At 40.6% G+C, this 14,277-nt stretch overlaps 1 protein-coding gene and 1 non-coding gene across 2 annotated transcripts in view; both read right to left on the bottom strand.

The window, feature by feature from the left end:
* Positions 1-14,277, bottom strand: part of TLN2 (talin 2) — a 442,622-nt gene that overhangs the window by 118,155 nt on the left and 310,190 nt on the right. Inside the window, exons 26-28 of the mRNA XM_061157289.1 lie at positions 13,387-13,521; positions 10,832-10,960; positions 8,597-8,699 (exon numbers count right to left, since the gene is read on the bottom strand). Coding sequence (XP_061013272.1) covers positions 8,597-8,699; positions 10,832-10,960; positions 13,387-13,521 — 367 coding nt within the window. The remainder of the gene's footprint in view (positions 1-8,596; positions 8,700-10,831; positions 10,961-13,386; positions 13,522-14,277) is intronic.
* Positions 12,210-12,282, bottom strand: TRNAG-CCC (transfer RNA glycine (anticodon CCC)). The gene has a single exon. It is a non-coding gene; the product is annotated as a tRNA-Gly (tRNA).

Below are 14,277 nucleotides of genomic sequence, written 5' to 3'. Positions count from 1 at the left end.
AAGAAAATTCTACACTGTGATTCCTTAGACCTTGCTTCTTGACTTCCTACAGGGACTCTCGAATTTATTTGAGTTGTATGATTTTGGAAGAATAAAGCATTTATCACATCCAATTAGAAAAGTCATGATAATGTAAAAATCATTCACCAAAAAGCCTTTTATAGACTCAGACAGTTTTTCTAAAAGGCAGAAACCAACAGAGTGTAATTCCAAAAGCTGAGGCATATCCACCCTATATGTGTTTTCTGCTGAGGACTCACTATGAAATCTCTAGGCACATCAAGAATCCTCTTTGGAAGGATTGGGTTTTGGAGAAAGCAGAAACCATACCAACAAATGGATGAAAGAGGACCACCAGATGCCAGGGAGCCCAATAAACATCCAAGTCTGTACATGGCTGAATTTATGGCAGCATTCTCAATAGTGATGTTGGTTATCATCAGGGTCATGTGTCCAAGCAATCACCACTCGCTCAACCCCAAATTATTCCTATAGTCAAAGGTGCAACTTACCCCAAACTGCCAGTGGGAAACACTGAAGCAGACAACTATTTCAATAACCACAATCCTTGGAAGATACAGATTACGTTCACAGTATTCCTGTCAGCTACTTCTCAAAATATTGGGTTGGCCAAAAAGTTTGTTTGGCTTTTTCCATAAACTGGAAGTGAAAAGCCCATACAAACTTTTTGACAAACCCAATATATTCAGCAACAGAGCTTAAGGAGACACATTAATAATATGAAATACAGGAGAATTCTTTATCACAGTTATCACACCTGATCAGAATTCATGTAGACTGTGTGTAGACAGCATTAGATCACATATCAAACTCACAAGGCAAAAACCATGTGTGCATACTCATAGCTGATTCATGCTACTGTAAGCAGAAACTAATACAACATTATGGAGCAATTAAAAAATAAATTTAAAAATTCATGTATGAAAGATTTTTTAATCTGACCCAAAGGATCTGGAAAGGGTCCTATGTAACAGTAATCAGACGAGACTAAATGCATTTTGAACACCATACTGACAAAAAAAAAAAAAAAAAAAAGACACACACACAGACACATGCATCTGCATTAGAATGCAGTCCAGGGGCAGCTTGTGTGTAACTTCTGAATACCCCACACATCGCAGATGTGGAGAGGGAACTGACACCCAGGGAGAAGTTTTCCACACTCATGTCCTCTCACTGCTTTCCATCAACTCTTCAACTTTCTTGAAATTGCCTTCAACAGGGAAAGTCAGTGCCTTAGTTTTCTCCTTTGTCTTTCACTTCTCTTCTTTCCTCAGCTATTTGGAAGGCTTCCTCAGACAACCACTTTGCCTTCAAGCATTTCTTTTTCTTTGGAATTGTTTGGGTCACTGCCTCCTATACAATGTTATGAACCACCATCCATAGTTCTTCAGGCACTCTATCATATCTAACCCTTTGAAGCTATTTATCACCTTCTCTTTATAATCATAAGGGATTTGATTTAGGTCATATCTGAATGGGCTGGTGGTTTTCTCTACTTTCTTGAGAGATTAAAATGCCAGTATTCTGTGGATAATGGAGAAAGCAAGGAAGTTCCAGAAAAACATCTACTTCTGCTTTATTGATTACACCAAAGCCTTTGAGTGTGTGGATCACAACAAACTGTGGAAAGTTCTTAGAGTATGGGAATACCAAACCCCCTTACCTGCCTCCTGAGAAATCTGTATGCAGGTTAAGAAGCAACACTTAGAACCGGACATGGAACAACAGACTGGTTCCAAATTGGGAAAGGAGTACGTCAAGGCTGTATTGTCACCCTGCTTATTTAACTTCTATGCAAAGTACATCATGTGAAATGCCCAGCTGGATGAAGCATAAGCTGGATTCACGACTGCTGGAAGAAATATCAAAAACCTCTGATATGCAAATGACACCACCCTTATGGCAGAAAGTGAAGAGGAACTAAAGTGCCTCTTGATGAAGGTGAAAGAGGAGAGTGAGAAAGTTGGCTTAAAAAACTAAGATCATGGCATCTGATCTTATCACTTCATGGCCAATAGAAGGGGAAAAAGTGGAAGCAGTGACAGATTTTATTTTCTTAGGCTCCAAAATCACTGTGGATGGTGACTGCAGCCATGAAATTAAAAGACACTTGTTTCTTGGAAGGAAAGCTATGACAAACCTAGACAGTGTATTAAAAAGCAGAGACATCACCTTGTTGACAAAAGTCCATATTGTCAAAGCTCTGGTTTTTCCATTAGTCATGTATGGATGTGAGAGTTGGACCACAAAGAAGGCTGAGCGCCAAAGAACTGATGCTTTCAAACTGTGGTGCTGGAGAAGACTCTCGTGAGTCCGTTGGGACTGCAAGGAGATCAAACCAGTCTATCTTAAAGGAAATCAACCCTGAATATCCAATGGAAAGACTGTTGCTGAAGCTAAGTCTCCAATACTTTGGCTACCTAATGAGAAGAGCTGGACTTACTGGAAAAGATCCTGATGCTGGGAAAGGTTGAGGGCAAGAGGAGAAGCGGGTGACAGAGGATGAAATGGTTGGATGGCATTGTCAACTGAATGGACATGAGTTTGAACAAACTCCAGGACATAGTGAAGGCCAGGGAAACCTAGAGTGCTGCAGTCCACGGGGCCACAAAAAGCTGGACATGACCTAGCAACTGAACAACAGCAACATCTCTACAACAAACCACTAACATTTCTTACGTGGATAATCGCAACAGCCTGCTCACTGGTCTCAGTGCTCCCAACTTTGTTTCTCTCTAATTTATCTGCACATGAGAAGAAGGGTAATCTGCATTAAAAGGCAATCTAGACTGTGTCCAGGGATGCAAACTTTTCAGTATTTTCACATGCTCTGAGATTAAATTTCAATTTATTTATTGCTTTTAAAAATATTTATTTGGCTGTATCAGGCCTTTGTTGTGGCTCATGGGCTCTCCACTTGTGGGGCTTCGGCTCCAGAGTTGGCGGGTCCAGTAGTGGTGCACAGGATCAGTTGCCCTACCACATGTGGGATCTTAGTTCCCTGATCAGGGATTGTACCTGTGTCTCCTGCATTGCAAGACGGATTCTTTTTTTTTTTTTAAATAATTAATGATTTTATTTTTGGTTGCATTGGGTCTTTCATTGCTGTGCACAGGCTTTCTCTAGTTGCACCAGCAGGGGTTCCCCTTGTTGCAGAGCATGGGTCTAGGTGCACAGGCTGCAGTAATTTCAGCACATTGGTTCAGCAGTTGTACACGGGTTTCGTTGTTCCACAGCATGTGGGATCTTCCCAGACCAGCTATCAAACCTGTGTCTCCTGCACTGGCAGACAGATTCTTATCTACTGGACTACCAGGGAAGTCCAAAAGGCAGATTCATAACCACTTGACCACCAGGAAAGTCCCTCAATTTACTTAAATTGGCTTATGAGGCCTTTTGGGGCTTCCCAGGTGGCTCAGTGATGAAGAATCTGCTTGTCAATGCAGGAGCCACAGGAGATGCAGGTTCGACCTCTGGGTTGAGAAGACCCCCCCAGAGGAGGAAATGGCCACCCCCTTGAGTACTCTTGCTGGGAAATCCCATGAACAGAGGAGCCTGGTGGGCTACAGTCCACAGTGTCGCAAAGAGTCCGACACTACTGATCGATGGAGGACGCATGCATGACGCCTTTCGGGATCCGACCCCAGCTGACCTTCACAGCCGTATCTTCTCACTCCCTACCTCCCTGCCTTTTACTTGGATCCTTCTCAGTTCATTTGATTAGCCTTCTTCTCCTGCTTTTCGGACTTCACATAGGCTGTTTCCAAGTGCACCACCACCTAGTTGCCAAAACGAAATGGGGCTATTTCTAGTCTGTTCTTTAGATACCAGCTAGACAGTCTGTCATTCTGGATGTTAATCAGTATCAGATGATACAACTTGTAAAGCAGTCCTTCCTTCAATAAAAATCCATTTCATCATCTACATAAAATTTGGCAAGATTTCAGGAATGTGCAGAAATTCTTGAAACTACATCTCTATTATGCCCTATGCTTTTAAAAATTTACCTACACTTCTCCTTCTCCTTAGATGCTATATGAGTTGTAACAATCCTTAAGATCCCTATTAGGTGTCAATTCTGCTTTAGTACCTTCCTTTAGCCTCTCATGAAGACACAATTGCTCATTTTTACTGTTGTAGGTACTATATTACACTATGCTATAATTCTTTTTGTGTTCTTACTATGCTTTTATTTCCAAAGTAATAAATACACACAGTTTTTGAAAAAACCAAAGAGGCAGAATAACTTATTGCAGATGAATTCTCCCCTCCTGAGAGACAACCAGAAACACTGGGAAAAATATATGAAACATCTGTTTGAAGACAATGGAGAGATACCAAGGAGCCAAGGTAAAGAAAGCCAAGATCCTGAAGAGAAAGACAGCACATAGAAGTGAGTACAATGTTGCTTTTCCCCTCAAGGCATTTTGTAATTTGTAAACTACTGCCCAGAAGCTGAGAGGCTGAGCAAAACCTTCTGCAATTGGGTGGGGTTGGGATGCTAAAAACATAGAGTTTCGAGTTCAACCGTCAGAATGGCACTCATAAACACCAACGTAAATTGGAAATAGACTTTACGATATCCAGTCAATTCAGATCCACTCATATTATGGTGATCCGCTCATTTCTAAACCACCTGCTAAAATAAAAGAATAATCTTCTGTATCAAAGAAAGCACAATCTAGAACCTCAAGTTATTTCTACAATGATAATACCAATGATCAGTATTAAATTTTTAAAATATCAGAAACATCAGGAGATAAGATCAATAATTGAAAACAGAGGGAAAAACCCCAAAACAGACAGCAGGATGCCCATAGTTGATCTTGACATTGGATCCTCGAGGCTGGGACTTTGGAACTTCCCTGATGGTTCATCCAGTGGTTAACACTGTGCTTTCAATGCAGGGAGCATGGGTTTGATCCCTGGTTAGGGAACTAAAACCCTGCATGCTGCATGACCAGGCAGAAAAAAAAATTTTTTTTTTTTTTTAATTTTTATCTGGGTTTTAGGTAAATGTGAAAAGTATATTGAAGAAGTTAGATGACAAGATAGAGAATTTCTGCAGAGAATGGGGAAGTATAAGAAAGCTATCAAAAGACTAGTATAACATATGACATAAAATATGACATTAAAAATTAAAAACTCAACAGAAGGTTTAAAGATAGAATAGACACAGATAAACAGAGGAATAGTGAGCTGCAAATTAAAAAAAAAAAACCCACAGAATAAAGCATAAAGAAAAATTATGCCCAACATAGGAAAAAAGCATAGGAGACACATACAGTGAAAATGTCCAACATAGGGAGTAACTGGAATCTACAAAGAGGAGAGAAAAAATGGGATGGAAGCAATATTAGAAGGTACAGTGATTGAGTTTTTTAAAACTGACGTAAGACAACAAATCTTATCTTCCAGGAGTACTAAAACCCAAGGCAGGATAAATAGGCAAAACAGCACACAACAAAATTCATCTGGGCACAGTGGTTGAAAATCAAAGATTGAGAAAATTCAAAAATTCAAGAAAAGATTGAGAAAATTCAAAAATTCAAGAAAAGATTGAGGAAATTCAAGTAGCAGAGGGAAAGCTAAAACCACATTACCTGTAGAAGAGTAAAGTGACAGCTAACTTCACAGCATAAATAAAGGAAGCCAGAAAACAAAGGAATAACATCTTCAAAAGCTAGAAGAAAACAACCGCCAACCTAAAATTTTATAATACATAAAATTATCCACCCAAAATAAAGGTTACACAAAGGCATTTTTAGGCAAACAACAACGGAAAGAATTGGTCACAGCAGACTTGCACTAAAGGAAATAATTCAGGGAGTTCTTTGGGCAGAAAGGAAATAATCCAGGCGGAGGCACGCTGAGATCAGGGAGGAATGAATAAATAATAATGGAAAGGTCAATATGGAGGAGCACTTAATTATTACTATAACACAAACTTCAGTCTGTATTGGGGAGGTTAAATATATGTAGCATTAAAACACTCAACAACAAGGAACGAGTTGGAAGAAAGATAAAGTGTAAGTGTCCCAAGATTCTTGCACTGTCCAGGAAGAGGTAAACATACTAACCTATATTATACTTTTAAAAAATTGTTAAAGAATAGGCAACGAGGACTTCCCTGGTGGTCCAAGTGGTTAACAATCCACCTGTCAATACGGGGGACCCGGGTTTGATCCCTGGTCCAGGAAGATCCCACAAGCCATGGAGCAACCAAGCCTGTGGGCCACAACCTCACTCTGCAACCAGAGAAGCCACCACAACGAGAAGTCTGCACACCGCAAAGGAGAGTAGCGCCTGCTCACTGCCGTTAGACAAAGCCCATGTGCAGCAGCAAAGGCCCAGCACAGCCAGAACAGAAACAGAATAGGCAATGCAAGTACAAAAAACTCATCAAGGGTGACAGATTTTAAAAAGCACTTATAACTCTGAAAGCAGGGAAGAAAGGAGAGAAGAAAGGAACCTAGGGTAGGTAGGACATATAGAAAAGAATTAGTAAGATGACAAATTCAAACCTCAATGTATCAGTAATTACATTATACGTAAGTAGACCAAACAGTCCAACTGAAATGAAAATACTGTCACACCAACAAACAACAGCTCCCCCCATAAAAGGACAACTACATGATATACATGGCACACACATTAAATATAAACATAGAGAAAACCTGAAAGTGAAAGGGGAAAAGATTTATGATGCATCTATAATGAAAGCCAAAATATCTATGCAAAAAACTATAAAACAATATTGAGAGAAAGGAAACCTAAATAAATGTAGAGATATGTGGTACTCATAGATTAGAAGACTCAGTGATATAAAGATGCCAATTATCTCCAGATTCAGGAAACCCAAAGCAAAATCAAACCACCAAAAAAAAAAAAAAAAAAAAAACTAAAAAGGTTTTTATTGGTGGGAAGGCACAAATTGATAGGCTGCATCTAAAACAGAGTGGATATAAAGGGTCAAGGAAAGTCAGGACTAACTTGAGGAAGAACAGTAAGGTCAGGGCACTCATGTTATTGGATATTAACACTTAGTATAAAACTGCAGTGATTAGGAAAGTATGGTACTAAGGTAGAAACAGGCAATTAAAGCAATGAAAAAGAAGCAAAGTTTAGAAACTGATTCACACACATTGATTCACTTAATTTATAATGAAATGGCCCTCAAGATCATTGGGGAAAGGAAGTGCACGGATGCCATAGTGCAAAAACAACTCCACTAGGACCCCATTTGCCACATGTAAAACTCAGTTCCAGATGGATCACAGCTCTAAATATAGCAAGTCCGTTACAAACGAACAGGTTCCATTCCAAGAGCACATTCATTAAGCCCAATTTGTAAGTCCAACAAAAAGAGCCTAGTTACCCAACTGACACAATCAGCTATTTAGCACTGTAATAGGTTTATAATACTTTACACACAAATAATGCATAAAAACAAACACAGAAAACAAAACATTTTAAATCTTACAGTACAGTACCTAGAAAAGTGCAGTAGTAGAGTAAAACAGCTGGCACACAGGGCCTGGCATCAAGTGAACAGGCAAGAAGAGTTACTGACTGGAGGAGGGAGAAGAGATGGGAGAGGGTAGAGCTGGAGGGTTGCAGCAACAGGAGATGGAGGGCAAGCTGCAGTTTCTCTCCCGCCTGATGCTGATGGAATGCATATTTGCATCTTTGAAAGTTCATAGCCTGAAGGTTCACATACAGGGGACTTACTACATGCAAAGTGAAACAAAGCTTCCACACTGTAACAGCGAAGACTATCTTCATGACTTGGAAAAGTAAAATTGTGAAATGGGACACAAAAAGCACTAACCATGAAGGAGAAGTACAAATTGGACTATATTAAAGTTTAAGTTTTGTTTATCAAGAAACACCTTTAAGACAGTGAAAAGGTAAGCCACAATATACGTGACAACTAATTCCTGCAGATATCTAAGGAAAAGACAGAAAACCAATATTTTAAAAAATGCACAGAAGACATGAAGAGATGCTTCACAAAGAAGGTATCCAAATGACTGATACACTGAAAATATCCTCAACCACACTGCTTCTCAGGGACACACAAACTAAAAACCGTAATGTGATTCCACTACACACTCCACAGAAAAGCTAAAATTGACAGAATGGAGTGGGGACCAGGATGTAGAACGAGTAGAACTTTCAGGCACTGCAAGGAAGGAGTGTAGCTGAGTAGCTGCATAGCTTTGTTTTTTGTTAAAGTTGCTAAGTCGTGTCCAACTCTTTTGCGACTCCATGGACTGCAGCCCACTAGGCTCCTCTGTCCAAGGGATTTTCCAGGCAAAAACACAGCTTATCACCCAGCAATTCCCCTGGGATGCCCAAAATCACAAATATTGATAGTTTGGGGGAATCATAGTTGATTAGTTTTTGCATGCTTAGCATCAAGCCCAGTAACAAGCATGCGGAATGTACTTGAGAAATGTGTGTTGAACTGCTGAAATAAAAACATCAGGTTCATTGTCAAATCAATGAACTCCTCCCACCAGCCCATGGTCTGTACCTGGCCTCAGGGCATCATGAAGGCGAGTCTCACCTGTGTAGTGCTCATTGCCTTGAGCAGCACAGGTCAGGAGCTGCGCCATGGAGGAGCCCACTGCTTTAGATGTACTTCCCAGGTCCTGAGCACATTTTTCCAGCTGTAAGAATATGCAACGGGGAGAAGAACTTAGAAGAACCAAATTATCCACAAAAGTCTTAGTCCCCAAATAATGCAAATCAAACTCTGGGCTTCAACTCTTTCCCATCTAATATACCAATGGCCCTACGAAGAAGCAGGGTGATAGAGGGGAAAGAACCCAGGCTTCAGGGTAAACAAATCTGAGTTCACACCCTGCCCTCTGCTCCCCTCCTCCACTTGCTACCTGTGAGAGGTTTGGGTAAGTCACTGAACCTCTCCAAGTCTCTGTGTCCTGAGATCATAGTATCTAGCGCAAAGGTTTTCAGAGAATTAATGGAGGTACTCAACAAATGGTAGCTATTAGTATTATGCCTTTAGAAGCTAATTCAGAAAGTCTGCAACAAATCCTTAGTGAGAATTAATTATGCCTTGGCAGGAAGTGGGCAGACATCCAGCTGTTCCACCTTCCTGGCACGTGGGACCATTAACATTGTTCAATTTGATCATTATACTTTTACGGAATTCTAACCAGAAGGAAATGCAATAGAAATAGAGGCTTGGAGTGGTAAATGAGATTATGAAAACGAGCAAAGTGCTTGCTTCCCATGACGAGCACGTCATCTTGCTTTGTCAACAGAATAAATAATTCAGAGAATAAAGTCAATAGAGGCCTAGGATATGAGTAATTGTTTGATTACTAGATGAGGACAACATTTTGGAAGAGAACTTTTGGGTGATCAGGAAGTGTATGCCACTTTAATCCCAAAACATGTTTTCTAAGAGGCATTTCCTTCAAGTAAAAAACAGAGGCTGGTCCATTACAGGCAACCATATAATACAGTACACACAACAATTTCTTAAAAAATTACATGACGTTTCTTGCATTCTAACTAACCAGTTGTTTTATGTAAAAGCAGAATACGTGTCATGGGCTCCTTGGAGCACAGAACTTTGCAAAGGGAAACCTGGACCACAATGCAAAGCTGCTGGCCCAGGAGCCAATCCCGACCTCAGCATTAGCTGGGGCACTTTGGGTAAGTGACCTAACCTCTCTGAGCTTGAGTTGCCTAGTTTTTACAATGAAGGGTAGCTTGACTTGGTTATTTTCTGTGTGCTTCCTATGTACCAGGCATTGTTCAATGATAAATTAGTCTCTTTATATTCTTAATGTTTTTAGTTCATCCGAAGAGTGGCAGTAGTTAAAACTTCTCAGTGTAAAATATCAATGACATGGGTGAGGGAGTCCTGTAGGTCTGGGTTCAAACCGTGACTGTGATGCTAACGCCAGGTAGCATGAAGGAGAACAGTGACAAACTTGCACCTCTGTTTTCTCAGCTGTAAATGGGGTGAACAACACTTGTTAATTAGGTTACTGTCAGGATAAACTAGATGGATTGTGTGTGTATACACTGCTTAACAGGTGCTTAATAAATGAGGTGTCTTATCAGCAATGTTCAAGAGTGAGGGAAAGGAGGAATCTACATACAAACGAGGACAACTGGTAAAACTGTAGCCAAGAAGACCCCGGCACAGGCGTGAGGAGGTACTACAACATGATCAAGTTAGACTTCTGGCGCCATCATCCCATTTGCTGTTGTGGGTTTACTCAGCAAAGTGCTTTGTCACTGCCCATTAAACCATGGAAAAAAAAATTTTTTTTGAACATGATTGCTGAAAATAATTTGCATATTTCTTTATAACTTAACTGCCGCCCATTTCACAGATAAAATACTTTGAACATAGAGATCAGGACTTGCCCACAACTGGTGGATGATACATCCTGAACCAAGAGAACTTCTATGTGTAAACATAGTTCGTTCAGCAGCACTGGGCATTCTTTTCAGAAAAAGGCACAGGAGCAGAACCCTGGCCTCAACCACCAGCAGGTATTGTTTATGGAAAAGAGGGGTGAACATTAACAGATGCCTGGTCATCCCAGTCACACCCGAGGGGAGCACACACAGGCCCATCACCAGAGACCCCTCGGAGTCATCTCCGCCCTAACACAGTTCTAGAGACATGGGGCCATCCTGGGCTTTGCGTTAACAAATCTTGAAATTTAGGCGCGCTGACCCACAACTTCTAAAAATGCCTCGATGTATCCTAATAGAAGGTGAAGCCCCACTCCTGGCTGCCACCAGCATCTCCTACCGTCTCCCCGGGGAGTGGCTTCAGCTGACTCTCCACAGCCGCCATCTTGGCGTCCTGCAGTTCACTCTTCAGGGTCTGCACGGTGCTCAGCGCTGAATCGATTTCCATGGGACCACAGGCTTCGTGGGCCTGTCAGCAGAGATGGAAATATGTACACGAAGGTCTGCTTAGAAAAGCAACTCCAGTACCTTGCAACACATGAATGCTTTTCTGGATATAACCAACGACTCTCCGAATTTAGCAAGAACAAGCAAAGGTAACTAGCATTTCCTAAGAGCACAAAATTATGCTCAGTTAAGACTTCAGTCCTAAGTTCCCTAAATAATCAGTTGTGTGTGCTTCATAACAGGATATACTTAAAGTCTCCTTGAAGCTGCTTTTATCTGAAATACACTGCCTCTCAGACTAAGAGGATTCTTACCCAGTGTCTGGGTTCTAGACATGGGGCGGCCAGCACAGTATGAGTGCACATAGGAACTTGGGAAGCATGTGGCGGCTGAATGAACGAACCCGCAAATGAACCCAGGACTCTAGGGACAAGTCTATACCAAAATTCAGTTCAGTTCAGTCACTCATTTGTGTCCGACTCTTTGCAACCCCATGGACTGCAGCACGCTAGGCTTCCCTTTCCATCATCAACTCTCCGAGCTTGCTCAAACCATGTCCGTTGAGTCGTTGACATCATCCAACCATCTCATCCTCTGTTGTCCCCTTCTCTTCCTGCCTTCAATCTTTCCCAGCATCAGGGTCTTTTCCCATGAGTCAGTTCTTCACTTCAGGTGGCCAAAGTATTGGAGTTTCAGCTTCAGCATCAGTCCTTCCAATGAATATTCAGGACTGATTTCCTTTAGGATTGATTGGTTTGATCTCCTTGCAGTCCAAGGGACTCTAAGAGTCGATTCTTTTTCAAATTTCTAGATTGTAAACCATTACCTTTTCATACTGAAGGTTATGAAAGATGTTTTTCCTTAGTAAAAACTTTAAAGAAAACTACTTTATTCTGTGATCTTTTAGAAACACTAGTCTCCAAATGCTTTAATCACATACCCCCAACACACATATTAATAAATTATACACATACAAATATATTAAAGACAGGTAAGTCTTAGCATCTTTCATTTTTAGATAATAGTAACAGCAGCAGCAGTACACACTATTTGATTGATTTCTGTGGCCAGTATTACTAGGTGAGGACGCTGAGACACAGAGAGGTTAATTAACTTGCCAGTTTACAAAATTAGTCGATAGCAAGGCCAGAATTTCAATATTTAGATTCAAATTCTTTTTTATTTTTTTTTTAATTATTTATTTGGCTGAGCTGGGTCTTAGAACTTTGTTGTGGCCTATTGGATCTTTAGTTGCCACATGTGGGACCTAGTTCCCTGACCAGGGATGGAACCCAGGCCCTCTGCGTTGGGAGCACAGAGTCTTAACCATTGGACCACCAGGGAAGTCCCAGAGCCTACACAGCTAACCCTCACACTATATACAAAAATAATTAGAAGCTCTCACAGAATCTTCCTGAACCCAGTGAGCAGTCTTGCTTGAGTCCCACTTTGGGGCTCACAGCTCCAAAGCGGTTGTTTAGGAGGAGGGCGTGTCACAGTCATTGAGGAAACTTGTTAAAATGCAGTAGTTGGGTCTCTATAACCAGAGATTCTGACTTGCATGCTCAGAGGCAAGGACCAGGAACCTGTATTTTAAGTGCCCCCATGTGATTCCAGTGCAGATGGCTTCGGGACCTCTCTCTGAGAAACAGGGTTCAAAATAACTTTTTTATTAGATATAATCTAAATCTCTAGATTATATCTTTTCTTAGGTGATATAGTACACTGTTTATATTACAAATTCAAATCAGCTTCAAACCTTCTTCCCTTAGTCATGCATGAGGCTGCTTGCTTCTACAAAGGGATTGTTACAGTAAGGAAAAATGAATTCATGCCAGAACTTCATGCTAATACCATATCAAACAGAACAGTAAGGAGGGTCTTTGGTAATTAATAAGTTCCAGAGACAGAAACTCCTCAATCCCTAATTCTGTTCTATTAAGAATTCTGGTAAGGTAAATGTTCCCATTTAATACATAGAAACCTTTCAGGACAAATAGAGTATAAATGATCCTCCAAATTTGATCTACCACCTAAATACTTTGTTACTAAGTTCACAAGATAATACCTGAATGATGTGATCACTTACTTTGTCCACAGTCTATCTGGCATCAAGAAACAGATGACCAGTCTCCTCTAAGATCATGAGAAATAGATCATTGCTAGTCCCAGCGTAAGAGAGGAGGGGGAGTATGTAACCTAGCAGAGTTTAACCAAAGTCATCTGTAACCAGAAGGTGATAACTAAGTCAAGGAGACAGCAGTTAAAAGTGGTAGAAGCCAGTCCACACGAGCATATTTAACGGTCAAGCAAATGGAACAGACAATTTCACCAAGAAACATGTCCAGCAATGTTCTGGCTCCAAGGAACACCCAGGTCACAACAAATAGTAAGGAATTAAAAGCTCCACTTCCGGCCAGCTAACTGCCATGACAAGGGCGCACTTGCCTTCTGTGAGGCGGTACGCAGCTCTGCCAAGCTGGTGGCGAGGTTCTTGGCACACTGGCTCAGCTGCATGGCCGCGGCCTGGTCGCTGACGGTGGGCACTGCAGCTTTGGCAGAGGACACCATCTTGCTTCCAGGCTGTCGAGAGAAAAACAGAAAGTCAGACAGCTCCTGAGCAGCAAGAGTCAGAGAAGAGAGACCCAGAGAGCAATGCCATTGTATCAGTCACAACTTACTTTGCTCTAAAACAAGAAATATTAAAACTCTAGTTTACCCCCAAATTTGCCACCCCAAATCAGATACTCTAGGGCAGGACACTCTAGGAATGTTTGAAACAAAAAGTATGTGTCTTCGTGGGTAGAAAAATTGGGATGGTAGCTTGAAATTCTTATTTAGAAAAGATTTGAAAGAGATTTCTTTTTTTTTTTTTAAAGAGATTTCTGGCTAAAGATATTGTGTTTTTTGGAATAGCTCTTGAATCTGTGTCTCAACTATATCTAATAGACTATTCAGAAAAATACAGGGATATAATATGAAACAAATGACCTCTCACATCTCAGAATCCAGGAAAGTTTCACCATGTGTGGGTGCTGTGTGCATGTACATATATTTTCAAAAATAAGATCATACTACTTATTCTGTTTTTCAATCTTCTTGTTCCACATATTCTATTTTTTGATAGTTGTTATAATACTCCAGTATATACATCTGTTATGACTTTTCAATCCTGTCTTGAGTATGTTTTCATATTTTCAAATATAATAAACAATAATGTGATAAATACTTCTATAGCTAAAATTTTGTACACATTTTTAAAAAAATAAATTCTATGAAATAAAGTTACCAGAGCAAAGAGTATACATAATTTTACGGGTTTTGATATGTATGCTACGC

The sequence above is a fragment of the Dama dama genome, chromosome 12 (genome assembly GCF_033118175.1).
Source record: "Dama dama isolate Ldn47 chromosome 12, ASM3311817v1, whole genome shotgun sequence".
Taxonomy (NCBI): domain Eukaryota; kingdom Metazoa; phylum Chordata; class Mammalia; order Artiodactyla; family Cervidae; genus Dama; species Dama dama.
Note: the sequence above shows the minus strand (reverse complement) of the source record. Positions and strands in the feature narration are given on the sequence as shown.